Here is a 19,879-nt window from a genome sequence, read left to right as displayed (position 1 = left end):
GCATGTTTCTATTCATGAAGATTGCATGCAACATTGTGAATTGAAACTACAGAGTTGGTACTGTCTGCTTCGACGCTATGGGTAGATATCAGATGCTTTGAAACAATGCTGGGAATTTCCTTGGGAATTCTCCCAATTGGCTGCAATAACTTCAGAAGATTGGGAGAAACCATGTTTACGTCTCTGATGTTTCCACTTCAGTTAAAGCAATTGATTGGGATAACCACTGGTGGAATTTCTCAATGCTATTCCCTGATATGGCCATCAGATAGTCCTGATGTTAAGTTGGAGCGCATTTGTTGTGAACAACAATGTCAAATGTTCAACTCAAAAATGTATACCATTTGTGTACCCTTTGAAGTCATATTACAACATTGAGATACAATAATTTTCTGTTTTCAACTGAACAATTTGTAATCTATATGTAGAAAACAGGCCATGTTATGTAGTATGTGAAACACTACATAATCTTTGGTTCCACATACTTCCTCTCCACTGTTGCAACAAGTTCTCCAGCTCCTGTCAGTGCATTGTTACTTAAGAGCCTCCCTCTTTTGAATAGATTTTGACTAATGCACTTGCTGACATTGTCCAATTTGTGTAAATGTGTTTACTGAAGAGATTAGTATTCAGTAAACACAATTAGAAAAATTCACTGTTGCTGCAGTCCAATGGTAACAATAAATATAGCAGGTCCCCACAACTTGTTTATCTTCTAGGTAGTCAGCTGGAGGTTATGCATAAGAGCTTTTTAATACTAAAGAATAATTTCATTGAGAATATGGAGAAATTGGAAACGCAATTTTTTTTTTGTATTTCAGACCAGTTGTTGCATGTGCTAGCTATGCACATGCGACTTTTTAGAATTGATTCTGCTTACAATCCCTGGACACGACTTACACAACTGACGCAGGTTATTGATTTAGGGTGAGTCCTTCATTTACAATTTTCTTCTAATTTGCACAACCATAACAAAATACACAGATTAATTCTTCAGGAATTTTCTCTGCATAGTTTTGTCAAGCAGCAGCATTATTAGTCCAGCTTTATTCTGACCAGTTTTAAATCCTCAGGTTTGCACATGTAGCAATCTTCTTAATTCTGAGGGCAGCAATTCTTCTCCAGTGGAAAATGCCTCATGACATATTTTCTGCTTTTTTGGCTGAATTCTACAAAATAACTAGTTAATCTCCCATGCCATTAACCATGGAAGCCAGAATATGGTCACTTATTTACCTATCCCTGATGTCTACATGTAGTTTCTTCCCGCCTCTCTCCCTTTCGCCTCCAGCTCTCTCTCCCTTTCGCCTCCAGCTCTCTCTCCCTTTCGCCTCCAGCTCTCTCTCCCTTTCGCCTCCTGCCCTCTCTCCCTTTCGCCTCCTGCCCTCTCTCCCTTTCGCCTCCTGCCCTCTCTCCCTTTCGCCTCCGGCTCTCTCTCCCTTTCGCCTCCGGCTCTCTCTCCCTTTCGCCTCCGGCTCTCTCTCCCTTTCGCCTCCGGCTCTCTCTCCCTTTCGCCTCCGGCTCTCTCTCCCTTTCGCCTCCGGCTCTCTCTCCCTTTCGCCTCCAGCTCTCTCTCCCTTTCACCTCCAGCTTTTAGTTTTAGCTCCCTTTTAGTTTCGGTGACTGCAGCGTTGATAGCAACGGAGGTGCGTGAACGGGCTTACAGCTGAGAAGTCAATTTCAGCGTAAGTTTAAAAGTGAATTCCCTTTTGTTTTCGGAGGACCAGGGGACTGCTGGGTAAGGAAAAGGGTATATATTTGTGTGGTGGCTGTACCCGAGACACTACACGTGTAGTGTCTCCCACCCACCCTCCTCCTCTAACCAAAAAAAAGGACTCTGGTGTGTTGATAGGGTAAACTTTTTATTTGGGAAGTTCTGTCCGTTGGATTGCTAACCTAACAAGTTTTGACTTTTTGTTTTTTTGGTTTTTCAGTAGATTTGTTGGGAATTTGGAATAGTGGGAATGGAGATTAAGGCAGTTGTATGTTCCTCCTGCAGAATGTGGGAGGTAAGGGTCGCCAAGAGTGTCCCTGCTGACTGCATCTGTGGGAAGTGCACCCAACTCCAGCTCCTCGAGAACCGCGTTAGGGAACTGGAGCTGGAGCTGGATGAACTTCGGATCATTCGGGAGGCGGAGGAGGTTATTGAGAGGAGTTATGGGGAGGTAGTCACACCTCAGGTAAAAGAAGTAGGTAGATGGGTTACCGTCAGGGGAAGGAGAGGGAACCAGCAGGCAGTGCAGGGATCCCCTGTGGCTGTTTCCCTCAACAACAGGTATACCGTTTTGGATACTGTTGCGGGGGACGACTTACCAGGGGTAAGCAATGGGGTACAGATATCTGGCACAGAGTCTGTCCCTGTAGCTCAGAAGGGAAGGGGGAAGAGGAGCAGAATATTAGTCATTGGGGACTCCATAGTTAGGGGAACAGATAGGAGGTTCTGTGGGAACGAGAGAGACTCACGGTTGGTATGTTGCCTCCCAGGTGCCAGGGTTCGTGATGTCTCGGATCGTGTTTTTGGGATCCTTAATGGGGAGGGGGAGCAGCCCCAAGTCGTGGTCCACATAGGCACCAACGACATAGGTAGGAAGAGAGATGGGGATTTAAGACAGAAATTTAGGGAGCTAGGGTGGAAGCTTAGAGCAAGAACAAACAGAATTGTTATCTCTGGGTTGTTGCCCGTGCCACGTGATAGCGAAGCGAGGAATAGAGAGAGAGAGGAGTTGAACACGTGGCTGCAGGGATGGTGCAGGAGGGAGGGATTTGGTTTCCTGGATAATTGGGGCTCTTTCTGGGGTAGGTGGGACCTCTACAAACAGGATGGTCTTCACCTGAACCAGAGGGGTACCAATATCCTGGGGGGGAGGTTTGCTAGTGCTCTTCGGGGGGGTTTAAACTAATTCAGCAGGGGAATGGGAACCCAAATTGTAGTGCCAGTGTACAGGATGTTGAGAGTAGTGAGGTCAGGGATATGGTTACAAGGAAGCAAGAGGGCACTGGCAAGCAAGAACCTGGTTTAAAGTGTGTCTATTTCAACGCCAGGAGCATCCGGAATAAGGTGGGTGAGCTTGCAGCATGGGTTGGTACCTGGGATCTCGATGTAGTGGCCATTTCGGAGACATGGGTAGAGCAGGGGCAGGAATGGATGTTGCAGATTCCGGGATTTAGATGTTTCAGTAAGAACAGAGAAGATGGTAAAAGAGGGGGGGGTGTGGCATTGTTAATCAAGGAGAGTATTACAGCGACAGAAAGGACGTTTGAGGACTCGTCTACTGAGGTAGTATGGGCTGAGGTTAGAAACAGGAGAGGTGAGGTTACCCTGTTGGGAGTCTTTTATAGACCTCCGAATAGTTCCAGAGATGTAGAGGAAAGGATAGCGAAGATGATTCTCGACAGGGGTGAGAGTAACAGGGTAGTTGTTATGGGGGACTTTAACTTTCCAAATATCGACTGGAAATACTATAGTTCGAGTACTTTAGATGGGTCAGTTTTTGTCCAGTGTGTGCAGGAGGGTTTTCTGACACAGTATGTAGACAGGCCAACCAGGGGCGATGCCACATTGGATTTGGTACTGGGAAATGAACCCGGCCAGGTGTTAGATTTAGATGTAGGTGAGCACTTTGGTGACAGTGATCACAATTCGGTTAGGTTTACCTTAGCGATGGGCAGGGACAGGTATATACCGCAGGGCAAGAATTATAACTGGGGGAAAGGAAATTATGATGCGATTAGGCAAGATTTAGGATGCATAGGATGGGGAAGGAAACTGCAGGGGATGGGAACAATCGAAATGTGGAGCTTATTCAAGGAGCAGCTACTGCGTGTCCTTGATAAGTATGTACCTGTGAGGCAGGGAGGAAGTTGTCGTGCGAGGGAGCCGTGGTTTACTAAAGAAGTTGAAGCGCTTGTCAAGAGGAAGAAGAAGGCTTATGTTAGGATGAGACGTGAAGGCTCAGTTAGGGCGCTTGAGAGCTACAAGCTAGCCAGGAAGGGTCTAAAGGGAGAGCTAAGAAGAGCAAGGAGAGGACACGAGAAGTCATTGGTGGATCGGATCAGGGAAAACCCTAAGGCTTTCTATAGGTATATCAGGAATAAAAGAATGACTAGAGTTAGATTAGGGCCAATCAAGGATAGTAGTGGGAAGTTGTGTGTGGAATCAGAGGAGATAGGGGAAGTGTTAAATGAATATTTTGCGTCAGTATTTACAGTAGAGAAAGAAAATGTTGTTGAGAATACTGAGATTCAGGCTACAAGGCTAGATGGGATTGAGGTTCACAAGGAGGAGGTGTTAGCAATTTTGGAAAGTGTGAAAATAGATAAGTCCCCTGGGCCAGATGGAATTTATCCTAGGATTCTCTGGGAAGCTAGGGAGGAGATTGCAGAGCCTTTGTCCTTGATCTTTATGTCGTCATTGTCGACAGGAATAGTGCCGGAAGACTGGAGGATTGCAAGTGTTGTCCCCTTGTTCAAGAAGGGGAGTAGAGACAGCCCTGGTAATTATAGACCTGTGAGCCTCACTTCAGTTGTGGGTAAAATGTTGGAAAAGGTTATAAGAGACAGGATTTATAATCATCTTGAAAAGAATAAGTACATTAGAGATAGTCAGCACGGTTTTGTGACGGGTAGGTCGTGCCTCACAAACCTTATTGAGTTTTTCGAGAAGGTGACCAAACAGGTGGATGAGGGTAAAGCAGTGGATGTGGTGTATATGGATTTCAGTAAGGCGTTTGATAAGGTTCCCCACGGTAGGCTATTGCAGAAAATACGGAAGTATGGGGTTGAAGGTGATTTAGAGCTTTGGATCAGAAATTGGCTAGCTGAAAGAAGACAGAGGGTGGTGGTTGATGGCAAATGTTCATCCTGGAGTTTAGTTACTAGTGGTGTACCGCAAGGATCTGTTTTGGGGCCATTGCTGTTTGTCATTTTTATAAATGACCTGGAAGAGGGTGTAGAAGGGTGGGTTAGTAAATTTGCAGATGACACTAAGGTCGGTGGAGTTGTGGATAGTGCCGAAGGATGTTGTAGGGTACAGAGAGACATAGATAGGCTGCAGAGCTGGGCTGAGAGATGGCAAATGGAGTTTAATGCGGAAAAGTGCGAGGTGATTCACTTTGGAAGGAGTAACAGGAATGCAGAGTACTGGGCTAATGGGAAGATTCTTGTTAGTGTAGATGAGCAGAGAGATCTTGGTGTCCAGGTGCATAAATCACTGAAGGTTGCTAACCAGGTTAATAGGGCTGTCAAGAAGGCATATGGTGTGTTAGCTTTTATTAGTAGGGGGGTCGAGTTTCGGAGCCACGAGGTCATGCTGCAGCTGTACAAGACTCTGGTGAGACCGCACCTGGAGTATTGCGTGCAGTTCTGGTCACCGCATTATAGAAAGGATGTGGAAGCTATGGAAAGGGTGCAGAGGAGATTTACTAGGATGTTGCCTGGTATGGAGGGAAGGTCTTAGGAGGAAAGGCTGAGGGACTTGAGGTTGTTTTCGTTGGAGAGAAGGAGGAGGAGAGGTGACTTAATAGAGACATATAAGATAATCAGAGGGTTAGATAGGGTGGATAGTGAGCGTCTTTTTCCTCGGATGGTGATGGCAAACACGAGGGGACATAGCTTCAAGTTGAGGGGTGATAGATATAGGACAGATGTGAGAGGTAGTTTCTTTACTCAGAGAGTAGTAAGGGCGTGGAATGCCCTGCCTGCAGCAGTAGTAGATTCGCCAACTTTAAGGGCATTTAAGTGGACATTGGATAGACACATGGATGAAAATGGAATAGTGTAGGTCAGATGGTTTCACAGCTCAGCGCAACATCGAGGGCCGAAGGGCCTGTACTGCGCTGTAATATTCTAATTCTAATTCTAAGCTCTCTCTCCCTCTCGCCTCCAGCTCTCTCTCCCTCTCGCCTCCAGCTCTCTCTCCCTCTCGCCTCCAGCTCTCTCTCCCTCTCGCCTCCAGCTCTCTCTCCCTCTCGCCTCCAGCTCTCTCTCCCTCTCGCCTCCAGCTCTCTCTCCCTCTCGCCTCCAGCTCTCTCTCCCTCTCTCTCTCTCTCGCCTCCAGCTCTCTCTCTCTCTCTCTCTCTCGCCTCCAGCTCTCTCTCTCGCTTCCAGCATTCAGTCTCTCTCCAGCCCTCTTTCCCTCGCCTCCAGCTTTTGTGCACGCTCTCTTTTGCCTACAGGTATCCCTCTCTGTCTGTCTTGCCTCCAGCTCACTCTCTCTCTCTTCCCCCCTACAGCGTTCACTCTGTCCTTCAGCGTTCACTCTGTCCTCCAGCGTTCACTCTGTCCTCCAGCGTTCACTCTGGCCTCCGGCTCTTTCTGTTTCGTGCCTCCGGCTCTCTCTGTTTCGCGCCTCCGGCTCTCTCTGTCTCCCGCGCCTCCGGCTCTCACGCACTCGCTTGCGCGCTCTCCCTTTTGCCTACAGGTATCTCTCTCTCTCTCGTCTACAGGTCTCTATCTTGCCTCCAAGTCTCTCTCTCTCTCGCCTCCAGCTATCTCTCTCCATCTCTGTCTCCGGCTTCGAGCTATCATGCTCTCTCTCTTGTTGAAGTAGAAGAATCATAGAAAATTTACGACACAGAAAGACGCCACTTAGCCCATCGCACCTGCGCTGGCCAAAAAACAAGCCACTGAGTCTAATCCCACCTTCCAGCATTTAGTCCGTAGCCCTGCAGGTTATGGCCCTTGAAGTGCATATCCAGACACGTTTTAATTGAGTTGAGGGTTTCTGCCTCTGCTACCCTTTTCAGGCAGTGAGTTCCAGATCCCCACCACCCTCTGGGTGAAAAATGTTTTTCTTGTCTCCCCTCTAATCTTTCTACCAATCACTTTAAATCTATGCCCCCTGGTCACTGACCTCTCTGCTAAGGTAAATAAGTCCTTCCTATCCACTCTATCCAGGCCCCTCAAAATTTTGTACACTTCAATTAAATCTCCCCTCAGCCTTCTCTGTTCCTGGGAGAACAACCCCAGCCTATCCAATCTTTCCTCATAGCTGCATTTTTCCAGGCCTGGCAACATCCTCATAAATCTCCTCTGTACCCACTCTAGTGCAGTTGCATCCTTTCTGTAATGAGATGACCAGAACTGTACACGGTACTCAAATTGTGGCATAACCAATGATTTATACAGTTCCATCATAACCTCCCTGCTGTTATATTCTACATCTCGGCTAATAAAGGGAAGGATTCCATATGCCACCTTAACCACCTTATCGACCTGTCCTGCTACCTTCAGGGATATGTGCACATTCGCTCCAAGGTCCCTCACTTCCTCCACACCTCTTAGTATTCTCCCATTAATCATGTAATCTTTTGCCTTGTTTGACCTCCCCAATGCATCACCTCACACTTCTCCGGATTGAATTCCATTTGCCACTTTTCTGCCCACCATCGATATCTTCCTGCAGCCTACAGCTATCCTCGCTATCTACCACATGGCCAATCTTTGTGTCATCTGCAAACTTCTTGATAATGCCCCCTACATTTATGTCCAAATCGTTAATAAATACCGCAAAAAACAGGGGACCCAGTACTGAGCCCTGTGGAACGCCACTGGAAACAGCCCTCCAGTTGCAAAAACACCCGTCAACAAATAGCCTTTGTTTCCTGCCACTGAGGCAATTTTCTATCCACCTTGTTACATTTCCCTGGATCCCATGGGCTTTTTTTTTAACCAGCCTGGCATGTGGGACCTTGTCAAAAACCTTGCTAAAATCCATATAGATCAGATCAACTTCACTCATCAATCTTCCTTGTTTACTTCTTCAAAAAATTCGATCAAGTTAGTCAGGCAAGATCCTTCCTTAACAAATCCATGCTGACCATCCTTGATTAATCTGTGCTTTTCTCAGTGACAGTTTATCTTGTCTCAGAATCGATTCCAATAATTTGCCCAGTACTGAGGTTAGACTGACTGGCCTGTAATTATTCGATCTATCCCTTGCTCCCTTTTTAAACAGAGAAACAATGTTAGCAGTCCTCCAATCCTCCAGCAGCACACCTGTATCCAGTGAGGACTGGAAAATGATGGTCAGACCTTCCACTGTTTCGTCCCTGGCTTCTTTTAACAGCCTAGGGTAAATTTCTTCCGGCCCTGGTGATTTATCAACTTTCAAGGATGTTAATCCCATTACTACTTCCTCTCTCCCTGTGTCAATGTCTGCATCATTCGCCTCTTTTGTGAAGACAGATGCAAAGTATTTATAATGAACACCACCAACATATTGCACCCCTACACGTAGGTTACCTTTTTGGTCTTCTATGGGCCCTACTTCTTGCCTCCAGCTGTCTCTTTCTCGCCACCAGCTCTCTCTCATGCCGCCGCCGGCACACTCGCCCTCTCCCCCCCCCCCCCCCCCCGTCTCACCCCCCCCCCTCGTCTCACACACCCCCACCCCCCCCCGTCTCTCACACCCCCACCCCCCCGTCTCACCACCCACCCCCCCCCCCCGTCTCACCACCCACCCCCCCCCCCCCGTCTCACCACCCACCCCCCCCCCCCCCGTCTCACCACCCACCCCCCCCCCCGTCTCCCCACACCCCCCCCCCCCCCAGGTCTCTCTGTACCCCCCTCCCCCCGGTCTCTCTGTATCCCTGTATCCCCCCCCCCCCCCGGTCTCTCTCTTTTCCTTCTCATCTGTTCCCACCTTCTCCTCCATTCCCCCGCCATATCCTCCTCATTTGTTCCCATTGCCTCCTCCTCTCTGGCCTGCCTCCTCTCCCTGCCTCCTCCCCGCTCTCCCTGTCCTCATGAACCACATTTGCAATAAAAACCTTTGGCTAGTTTCCATTCCCAGTTAAGTTGATAACTAGTGGTCTCTCGGTTATGGTAGAGAACTCTACACAGAGTAAAACCACTTTTCAGATTCACTAACTTGGGAGTTCATCGCTAACTCAGTTCTGATTTTAAATTAACATGTCTTAAGTATTTTTGTGTTCTAGAATAGCTAGTAATGATTTCCTAAATTCCAGAGACAATTCTGTTGGAGAGAAGATAACACCTGGCTTTTATCATTTGTAAAATACTGTTTGCATTGTGATGATGGGCTTAATTTAGTCCATTTTTCCAAATTGGAAATTATTGTGATGCCTATTGCTTTTTTAGGCTACTCTCTTTTCCTGAGATGCTGTTGTTGAGGAAAAGTGATTTCTCTCAGTTAATCAGAGTTTGTCACCTGCATAATGGAACTCATTTGAAGCAGATGAAATTTAAAAACAGGCCCATGAGTGTTGATATTCATATCACAAACACAAAAGTGATCAGTTTGCATAAAACAAACTTTCAACCAGCTGTCTTGTAATTTAACTTTAATTTCTACTTTCAGAATATGTGATGACGAGAAGCCAGAGGTGCCATTATTGTACCGAGATGTTTCATCCCTCCTGCTTATTCTTGTTTTAACTATGCCACAAGAATTGCACAAAGGTAAGTTTTAATTTGTAGATTCCTGCAGATTGTGTAGAACCTTTTAAAAGTAGATTTTTTGAGCCAAATAGACTATGACAATATCTTGAGTGTAACAATCGATTCGAGCATGCCCTCATATAGCAAATTAATGATACTTTATCTACATGCACAAATCTGCACTGAAAGGATTTTTAGTATGAGCTTGGCATACTTATCAGTATCATCTGTTCCTTTACCTTGTTATCAGCATGCTAATACAAAAAGGACATGAGGCTTGGAAAGCCATTGAGGCTTCTTTTTTTATCAGTGAAATAATGTCCTTTCAATGACCTTCATCTGTTAACAGTACTATGATCTGTGTGATCCTTCAATTTCAACTCGGTGCCTGAGGGATAAAGATAGCAATTTATATTGAATTTTAGCAGTCGCAATTGCAGCAATCATGTATAATAAGAGACTGTACACAAAAAATTATAATTACAGTAATGCTTACTGGATGCGACATGCAATGTCAACACATAGCCTCTGGCAGAGCAGATTGTGTGATGAGTACAAAGTCACAAAACTCTTGCTTGCAGTCATCAAATTCAATAAATCTGTTGTTTCTTTTAAACAGTAAATTAAAATTGGAAACTCCCGTTGGAAAAAAGTTACTTTATTAGCTAATCTAAAAAAAATCTACTACAAACGTTGAATTTCCATGTAGATATTTGTTGAATAAAGGTGCATCATGTAAGTGAAATACTCAAACAACTGGCTTTTTTGGAAGCAGAAATTGCCATTTTGAGGCAGGGAACTCAACCATTCTTTTGCCCCTGACGAACCAAGGGAATCATATTGTCTTGTTAGCAGTTAGAAGAGAATTGGTATCTTTTCCAATCCTACTTTAATTAAACCAAAGTAAATGCTATTTCACTGGTCATTCTGTGAAAGAAAATTGATCTGATCCCATCACAAAGAGGCACAGCTGCAAATTGAGTGTTTTATTACAGAAAGGCCTTCTTGTTGGAGGTCAGAGCATTTGTTGGTGCTAGTAGTGCGAATGTTGGTGGGGGGTGGGGGGGTGGTGGTGCAGGAAGGCTGGTAGACAGCAGAATAAGCGAGAAAGTGAGCAAAAAAAAATAGCTTTGGTAACAACTGTCTCCACACCATGCTGCGTGCCTAACTGCAGTGCACTTATTGTGTAACCTGTAGTAACTGTAGATGTACTGTCATCAGAATCAGGTACTCCTCATTTTAGTAAGCTTGAAACATGGGTGATGGTGGGAAGTCGGTGAAGTAAAACAACCACAGTTTAATTTGTTTGACCTTTGGCTGAACTAAGGAAAGGAAGCGCACACTCTAGCTATATACCCACGAAACTAACATGCAGGATTAAAAAATAAAAATAATTGAAGGATGATTTTATGAATGCATTCTATTGGCTAGGAACCTCAAATGCTGGATGAACTTTATGGAAAATCAATCTCCATGTCGTTAATGCTTTCAATAATACTGTGACAGTATTTTTGCACAGTTGCAGATACCTAACCTAATCTCTTCATTCAGATTGAAACACTATTATATCAGAATGAATATTGTTACGGTAGCATTAATCTACATCGGAATACAATAATATAAAAAGGAGGACTTGTATTTATCCAGGCCTTTCATGGTCTCAGGACATCCCAAAGTGCTTTATGGCCATTGAAGTACTTTTGAAATGTAGCCACTGTTCTAACGTAGGAAATGCGGCAACCAATTTGCACACAGCAGGGTCCCGCAAACAGCAATGTGATGATCTGCTTTTGTTTTTTTAACTGAGGGGTAAATATTGGCTTGGACACTAGGACTAACTCCCCTGCTCCTCTTCAAAATAATGCCATGGGATCTTTTACTCCCACCTGAGAGACCAGACGGGGCTTCGGTTTAAGGTCTCATCCAACAGATGGATATATTTATATATTCTAAGATGTACTTTGCAATGCTATTGTTTCTTATTGACGCTGTGTTCTGCATTTAAATTTAGGCATGTCAGGGAAGTGGTTCCTGTTACTCCCAAGTTTCTGTTTTTGTTAAATATTGTTGAATATCTTGGTTCTATTCAGGCTTCTTAATTTTTGTATGTGAACTTTCGTGTTTATCAAGGTTAGGAATGTCAACTAGAAATTAGAATCTTTTTCTCATGTTCCCCAAATCAGAGGAGAGAGGCAGATTAAAATTTTCTCTACTCACTTTGCATATTATCCCTAATTTCAGTGGAACATTCTCTACTGCTCTGGTATAACATTTTAATAAAAGCAAAATACTGCGGATGCTGCAAATCTGAAATAAAAACAAGAAATGCTGGAAATACTCAGCAGTCTGGCAGCATTTGTGGAGAGAGAAGCAGAGTTAACGTTTCAGGTTAGTGACCCTTCATTGAGGCCTTTGCCATCTGCCCGCCAAGGTGGCGGGAGGAGGCCCTTAAGTGGCAGTTAATTGGCCACGTAAGGGCCTAGATTGGCTTGGGACGGGTGGGCTGTTTCTTGCCGCTGTCAAAATAACATTTTAATTTGGAAAACAACTAGTCTTATGACCTTTCAGGATGAGGGTATCAATCTGGTATCACATTTGCACTTTCTACTGTGGGACAATATCTGCTACAGAAGCTCATTTTACTCAGGACCCTCCTAACTGAAAATAAGAGGACACCTTCATCTAGTCAGTCCAAACTGAATTTGATTTCAGCTTTCAAGGTGAAACGCTAATATGCTTAATCCCGCAGTGCTGCGCCTCACAAAAATCAGGGCCAGAATTTTAAGGCCCCCCAACAAGCGAGCTGGTGGGGCGGGGGGTTGGTGCAGGTGGTGCGTAAAATTGAGTGGGAGGCGGGGGGCCATTCTGACCGCCTCCCATCCCAGCTGCAATTTTATGCGGACTGGAGGCGGTGAGAAACAGCCCACCCATCCCAAGCCAATCTAGGCCCTGACGTGGCCAATTAACTGCCACTTAAGGGCCTCCGCCCGCCACCTTGGGCAGATGGCAAAGGCCTCGAACACCGTCAGGTAAAACCTGGCGGCCTTCTTGCGGGCTGGGGTGGCCCTCGTGATCAGACACCCTGTGCCCCACAGAGGGCCAGTCCCAACAGCCCCCACCTCACAACATTTCCCCCCGCCTCCACACCGTCACCCCCCTGTCATCTCCCCCTCCCCCAACGGCACCCCCTTGCCTCGCTGGGGCCTGGCCAATTGTCCCCAGCAAGGCCTCAAAAACGTATGAATTCCGGGGGCGTCCTTCACCTTGCTTGCGCTGGCTGAGTGTAGTCCCATCAGTGGCCATCACTCGCCGGCAGCTCCATTAGCTAGCACTTTCTGCCTCGGGGAAGTGGAAGTCCCACCCAAGACCAATTAAGGGCCAGGGGAACGGAAAATCCCAGTGTGGCTCCCTAGGCCTGACTGAGGCGTGATCGCTCCTGACGTTTTGGCCTGTGGGCGGGGCCTCCAGCCCATCATTAAATTCTGGCCCTGGGTTTTTAATAGCTTTGAACAGTTACAGATTGAATTTCAAACAATGTAGGTAAGCAAAATAAAGCAAGAAAGGGATAAAGAGCACATTATTATTTAAGCAATAAAATAATAGTGAATAATTTTTTTATTCTTTCACTGGATGTGGGTGTTGCTGGCTAGACCAGCACTTATTGCCCATCTTTAATTGCCCTCGAAGTGGTGATGGTGAGCCGCCACCTTGAATCGCTGCAGTCCATGTGCTGTAGGTGCCCCATAGTGCTGTTAGGAAGGGAGTTCCAGGATTTTGACCCAGCGACAGAGAAGGAACGGCAATATAGTTCCACATCAGGATGGTGTGTGGCTTGGAGGGGAACTTGCAGGTGGTGATGTTCTACTGCCCTTGTCCTTCTAGGGGAAAAGAAAAGGAAAACTTGTGCAATTAAATTTTCTAAAGATTTAGTTGAATCTTTTTATTTCTTAAAGTGAAGGATTCTAGTACACATGTTGAGATTTTTTATTTCTCGCACTTGGTATCAGAACCTGCTTTTTGCAGGTTATTGTTCCCTTTGCAGTGCCCCTATAATATGATCCTGTTTGAGATTTCTATTTTATGCCTTATGACCCCTTTCTCTTTTGCTCTCTCTTTAACTCTTTCTGTTTCCCATCTTTTCATATGCGTTTCAGTTGATACGGTTTTTGTTTTCTTTATAGATACTGGTATGAAGTTTTGCTAAGTTTTGACTTTATGAGAATTTGAAATGTTCATTGTACCCCCAATTGTGCAGAGTGCAAGATTCACTTACACTTGAGTGAAAGCTGTATCAACAGCTGTAATAGCAAATAATTGTCTCTATTTGTGGAGATAAAATGAGGTAGTTAATCTAGAAGACTGCTGGTATATCAGGTTCTGTTTGATTAAATTTGAAATATTAAAAATTTACTGAGCACTTTGGGGAGAGTTAAAATTTGAAATTTTTGCTAGGTTGGGATTTTTAAAAAGGAAGAAGTTAAATGAGCTTCTGGAACCATGTTTCTCTCAGGAAACATTGTTTTAATTAGCATTTTAGCCAGCACATTAATGCACATCGATTGATCTTTGTTAAAGGATGATACATTATCCTACAGGTCTTTTTGAAATTAGTAACTTAGCTTCATATCAGGTAGGAAGCGAGTGAATTCAGTTGAATAAAAATATTAGACATAAGGGGTTGTTAGTGGGCCAAATGTTAAATGGAGTAACAATGATCTCTGAGATTCAAATGCTCTTACTCGAGTGCATTTGAAATTTTTAGTACAATTTATGTAAACGTAGTTACAAGTGTTTAGTTTATGAAAAGAAAACTTAGAATTCAATGTGTTTAAAAAAAAAACTGAGAAAAGGATTTTTCTGCAAGTAGTTGGAATTCCTGCAGTGTTTTGAAAGGAAGTTCATAGCAACAGTTGAACTTTATGGGTGCTTTCAAAGGAAGTTGAACTTGTACAAGGACAGGAAAGCCAGCAATTTCACAGAAACAACAGGGGTTTGACCTTTCTTCAGAGCAGCTTTTGAGTGGCATGGGGGACACTGTGTCTGGACATGTGACCATGTTCAGGAAGATTCTTTTTTCACGTTGGACCCTTTATAACGCCTGAGAATTGGACAAAAGGCAGGAGTTACGACCAGTTGAGAAAGGTGTTATGGGATCTTTTACTGTGCTTCAAGCTCATTGTAGTCCTTTTGTAAGTAGTTTTGGGTTTCGTTGGGGCCAGTATTCTTCTTAAACCTTGTTCACTATAGGAGACTTTTCTCTTGTCGTGTCTTCAGTGGTTTCCGAAGCTAGTGAGAACAAGATGAGAGCAGACAGGAGAGAACAGCTTTGAGTTTCGTTCTCTCCAAGTCCAAAATTCAAACAGCCAGATAGTCATGTGACTAAACTGGCCTGACCAGGTCTTCTGTGTATTGGAGAAGCAGGGTCCCGGGTCCTTTGTTCCAACACTGTCTGCCAGCATGCAAATGTCTTTCTAATCAGGGGCTTGGCAATTCCTTGTGATAGGCCTTCTTTTCTTCCCAGCCACAATTTTAAGTTTTAATGTTCATGTGTGAAATAATGTGTGCCTCAGTCTCGGCAGTTGGGGGCCTGCATGACACTTTCACACCCAGGGGAATGAAATGCGATTTGAAAAAAAGGTGCATTTCATTACCAGGTTTGAGAGAAATATAAGATACAAAAAGAAAAACCATGCATTTTTCTCATTCATTTCTATTCATTCACCAATCTTAAAGCTTATTAAAATGGTCTTTTCTGAGTGTTAGTGCTGCTTTAATTTCCCCTTTTTTTGCCTCAGGAGAGTTAGTAGTGGGTGGGTCTACCCTGAGCTCTCTGAGTCACGCAAAGACTTTTCACTTCAGGGGATGGGTGGTTCCCTTTTCCTCTGACTGTGGACTTTGTTAATCCCCCCTTTGTTCTCTGGAACATTCCTACCTGCAGGTATTTGTGCAGACTTGATTGCACTCTCTTGTGACATTTCGACTAGGTGAGGCATCAACCGCATGGTTTCTGTGCCACCAAGAGGTCTCTCTTTGTCTCTGCAGGTTCCTGTAAATGTTGTTAGCAATTCTGGTGGGGTGCTTCTAGAGTCTGCATTTACGTAGGAGGTTGTGGGGTCTAACTTTTCACATTTTTCGGGGTTGGCTGACCGGACTTTAGGGGCTTTGATCCAGGATTCCTCCCAGACTTCCTTTAACCTGCCCTCTTGATCATTTTTCCCCTTCTCTTTCTAAACCTTTGCCAGCCGTGTGCCTGCCTATCCCCTTTTGTTCTCAGTGGGAGTCCCTTACATTTCACCAACTCTCTGCTGGAAGGTCCTCCTAACACCGGTACAGGACTTAGGGGTGAAGGTTTCACTGTAGGTTGGGGTTTCCTCTCAACCTGTCACATGTGGCATCTCCTGCAGTACACCATCACATCTTTGTGGAGTTTTGGCCAGTCAAACTGCTGTCTTATGCGAGCTTTGGTCTTTCGTATACCAGCATGTACAGCCACTGTAGTCTCGTGGGCCCTTCTTAATATTTCTCCCCGGTACCTCTGTGGCACCATTAACTAGTGAACTACCATCCACTCCTTGCCCTCAAGTTTGTGAAGAGAGCTCCATTTCCTCATCAGCACCTCATTCTTTAAATAGCAGCAATCAGGAACTCCATCTGTTTCACTTTCAGACTGGGCAGCCTGTGCTAACTCTCGTAATACTGGGTCGGCTCGCTGAGCCTCAGCTAGGGAAAATCCATTTAATTCATTCCCTGGGTCTCCTAGCTTTCCAAAGAAAGTCTCGGACAGGCAGATCCTGTGTCATCTGCCTGCAGTGCCAATGCAGTCTCCTCTGGGGGAGCTGGTTTGATCATGGCCTGATCCACTGCACATTCAGGGACTCTGCAAGGGACCGTCTTCTGCCACTGCCCTGTCTCTCTGACCTCCTGTGGTCTTTCTTTCACTACTTCGGTGGGGGGGCAACCACCTTCACCCCCACCCCAGATCATTACCTAGGACCAGGTCAACCCTGTCCACAGGCAAACTAGGGACAATCCCTGTTGTCACCAGTCATGAAACCAGGTTGGACTCCAGGTGCTCCTGGTGTACAGGTACAGGCATACGCTGCCCTCTAATACCATTCACCACCATTCCAGAGTTTACTGCACTCTCTGGGGGGGAAAGGCTAAGCCTTTTCCCAGTAAAAGGATCTAGTTGCCCCACTCAGATATGGGGTTACTTTCACTTCAGACACAAAACCCTGATCACCTTCAGGAATCCTGTTAGCTTTTCCTGCACTCGCTGTAGTAAGCTTCCTAGGTTGCACTCTTACTGCAGTTAAAGTCACAGCTTGTTCTGTGCTTTCCATCAGGGTCATAGTCATAGAGAGATACAGCACTGAAACAGGCCCTCCGGCCCACCGAGTCTGTGCCAACCAACAATCACCCATTTATACTAATCCTACCTTAATCCCATATTCCCTATCACTTCCCCACCATTCTCCTATCACCTACCTATGCTAGGGGCAATTTACAATGGCCAATTTACCTATCAACCTGCAAGTCTTTGGCTGTGGGAGGAAACCGGAGCACCCGGCGGAAACCCACGTGGTCACAGGGAGAACTTGCAAACTCTGCACAGGCAGTACCCAGAACCGAACCCCGGTCACTGGAGCTGTGAGGCTGCGGTGCTAACCGCTGTGCCACTGTGCCGCCCGCACAGGGTCTCTTCTTCACTGAGTGGGTGTGCCCTGATTAACCCTACCGGTTTTCCCTTTAGTTTCCAGCAGTCAGCTTTTAATTGCCCTGCCTTATTACAATGGAAGCACACAGGTCTCCGGGTCTCACTCTTGCTCACAGCACCTTCCTTTTTGGCTGGAGGAAGGCCCCCTGTGTCTCCTGCTTTCCTTTCTCTCCCAGGACTGCCTGGGCTTCTATCACCTTCCCACCCTTTGTCCTTTTCAGATTTGTGGAGGTGATTAGGAAAGGTTCTCCCCTGGGAAACTGATTTATAAATTAAAGCAAACTCATCAGCCATAACGGCCGCTTGCCTGGCTCCCTGAACCCACTACTCCTCTACATGGGTCTTTATGGAGAGTGGGCGAGAGTTTTGAAATTCCTCTAACTGGATTACTTCTTTGAGAGTCTCATAGTTGAGCTATATTTTTAAAGCCCTTGGGCACTGGTCAAAAGCCAGCTGCTTACTTCTTTCAAACTCCAGATCAGTTTGATTGTCTTGCTTTTTGAGGGTTCTAAACTTTTGGCGATAGGCTTCGGGTACTAATTCATATGCCCCGAGGATAGCATCTTTGGTCAGTTTGTAATTTGATGAACTCTCATCTGGCAACAAGGAATAAACCCCATGGGCTTTTCCAATTAATTTGCTTTGTATTAAAAGAGACCAGGTCTCAGCTGGCCATTTTAGTTGCCTTGCCAGTTTCTCAAAAGCCAAGAAAAATTCTTCCACATCTTCCTCATTGAATTTTGGAATTAATTGAGTGAGTTTTAGCAATCTTGTACCCAGCCCTGACTTCTGCTCCTCCATATTGGCCATGCTTTCACTGGGGTTACTCTGTCGCCCCCTAATTAACTCAAACCGCTTCAACACTCTTCGTATTCTTTCCGGAATATTCTTTCTCTCTCTCTTTCTCCTCTCTCGTTTCTTCTCCTGTCTTTCTTACTCTCTTTCCTCTCTTCACATTCCTTCAAGAAGGCTCTCTCTTTCTCCCTCTCCTGCCTGTCTCTCTCTCGCTCTCTTTTTCCTCGAATTCAAATTTCCTTTGTTCCAATTGTAACTTTGCTAGCAGTACCCTGTCTTGGTCTACTTCTAACACTGCTTCTGCTTCTTCAGATTCAAGAGAAAAATGGTTGGCCACTCGCCGTAGGAGTTCAGACTTCCTAGCCATGCCACGTGCAGTGATCCCACAGTGCTCAGCCATTTTTCTCAACTCCTCCATTGACAGTGCTTTTAATTTATCCCAAGTTACTTCACCCTGGCTTGGAAAGCTACACACTCCAGTTGCAGACATGTTAGTATCCAATCACACACAACCGCAAGAAAACCTGTATTAATCTTGCTCTTTTCTTTTTTGATTGGGAACAATTTGGCTTCCCACTTCCAATTTCTCTCATTTGTCTGTGGGTAAAATCCCGGACGTTAGCACCCAAATTTCTGTAACGACCAGGTGAGAAAGGTTTCTAGGGGTCTCTTACTGTGCTTCGATCTCACTATCGTCCTTTTGTAAGTAGTCTTGCTTTTCGTTGGGGCCCAGTATTCTTCTTAAACCTTGATCACTGTAGGAGACTTTTTTGTCTTTGAATTACATGTCTTCAATGGTTTCCGAAGCTGTTGAGAACGAGATGAGAGCAGACAGGAGAGAGGTCTTTTCCATTCCAGGAGCAAACAACTTTCTGAGTTTCTTTCTCTCTGCAAGTCCAAAATTCAAACGGTCAGTTAATCATGTGACTAAACTGGCCTGACCAGGTCTTCTGTGTATTGGAGAAGCAGGGACTGGGTCCTTTGTTCCAACACTGTTTGCCAGCTTGCAAATGTCTTTCCAGTCAGGAGCTTGGCAATTCCTTGTGCTAGGCCGCCTTTTCTTCCCAGCCACAATTTTAAGTTTTAATGTCCATGTGGCGGAATAATGTGTGCCTCAGTCTTGGCAGGTGGGGGCCTGCATGACAGCAGGCATTTGAAATCTTGTTTTGACCTGCCTGGAGCAAGGGCGAAAGATCCAGAAAAGTGTTACCTCTCTCTGTAAAGGAGACTTGCATCTCTTGAAAAGGAATCCTGCATTTGAAAGGTGGTAAATTCCTGTTGCCTCTGGTCTCTGAAGAATTCCTGCATCCACTGAGATTCCAGCTGCCTCCTGTTTGCTAAGAAGTTCTGAAATCTGAAGAATTCTTCTACTGCTAGACTGTTGCTTCAAAACCCAAGCAGACCTGTCTCTACACCCCTGATGGAAGACCTATGTGACACCTGTTGCAGTTAAATTGCCGTGAATGCCTACCCAACACAGGCTGTTCATCAACCTCGCCTGGAGAGACTTCGAGTGGCATCTGACTATTCAACTCTGGGACAACTCGCCATACCAAAACATCTTGTCAGAACATGACAAACTGATTTTTTTTTTATTCCTTCTATTCCTAAGAAACAGCTGCAAATCAAAAATCTTTTTCCCCAAGTTAACCGTTTATAAAAAAAAAAAATATGTGTGTGCATGATGAGGGTTAAGGAAATAAGAGATTTCTCTTTTGTAGATTTATCTTGTTAGTAGTTAAGACCTGTTATTTTCTAATAAATAGTTGATGTTGTTTAAAGAAACCTGGTTTTGTGCGCTTTATTCTGGGGGAAAAAATACAGTGTTTAATTGGCTATTCTTCGGTAGGTCATAGATACAGCACTGAAACAGGCCCTTCGGCCCACCGAGTCTGTGCCGACCATCAACCACGCATATTATACTAATCCTACATTAATCCCATATCCCCTACCACTTCCCCACCTTCC

General features: G+C 45.2%; 1 protein-coding gene and 1 long non-coding RNA gene across 8 annotated transcripts in view; one reads left to right on the top strand and one right to left on the bottom strand.

Moving 5' to 3' along the window:
• The window catches only part of ubr3 (ubiquitin protein ligase E3 component n-recognin 3), a 416,754-nt gene that overhangs the window by 315,516 nt on the left and 81,359 nt on the right, over window positions 1–19,879 (top strand). For 6 of the 7 annotated variants that reach the window (XM_068035371.1, XM_068035370.1, XM_068035368.1 and 3 more), the window contains 2 exons: window positions 822–927; window positions 9,320–9,420. In XM_068035371.1, the coding sequence (XP_067891472.1) occupies window positions 822–927; window positions 9,320–9,420 (207 nt within the window). Of the gene's footprint in view, window positions 1–821; window positions 928–9,319; window positions 9,421–11,640; window positions 11,788–19,879 lie in introns of all 7 variants that reach the window. The other variant, XM_068035372.1, reaches the window with a different exon arrangement.
• Window positions 13,126–19,879, bottom strand: part of LOC137372044 (uncharacterized) — a 146,522-nt gene continuing 139,768 nt past the window's right edge. Inside the window, exon 3 of the long non-coding RNA XR_010975343.1 lies at window positions 13,126–13,277. This is a non-coding gene — a long non-coding RNA (uncharacterized lncRNA). The remainder of the gene's footprint in view (window positions 13,278–19,879) is intronic.

The sequence above is a fragment of the Heterodontus francisci genome, chromosome 7 (assembly GCF_036365525.1).
Source record: "Heterodontus francisci isolate sHetFra1 chromosome 7, sHetFra1.hap1, whole genome shotgun sequence".
Taxonomy (NCBI): Eukaryota; Metazoa; Chordata; class Chondrichthyes; order Heterodontiformes; family Heterodontidae; genus Heterodontus; species Heterodontus francisci.
This window is presented reverse-complemented; position numbering and strand designations above follow the sequence as displayed.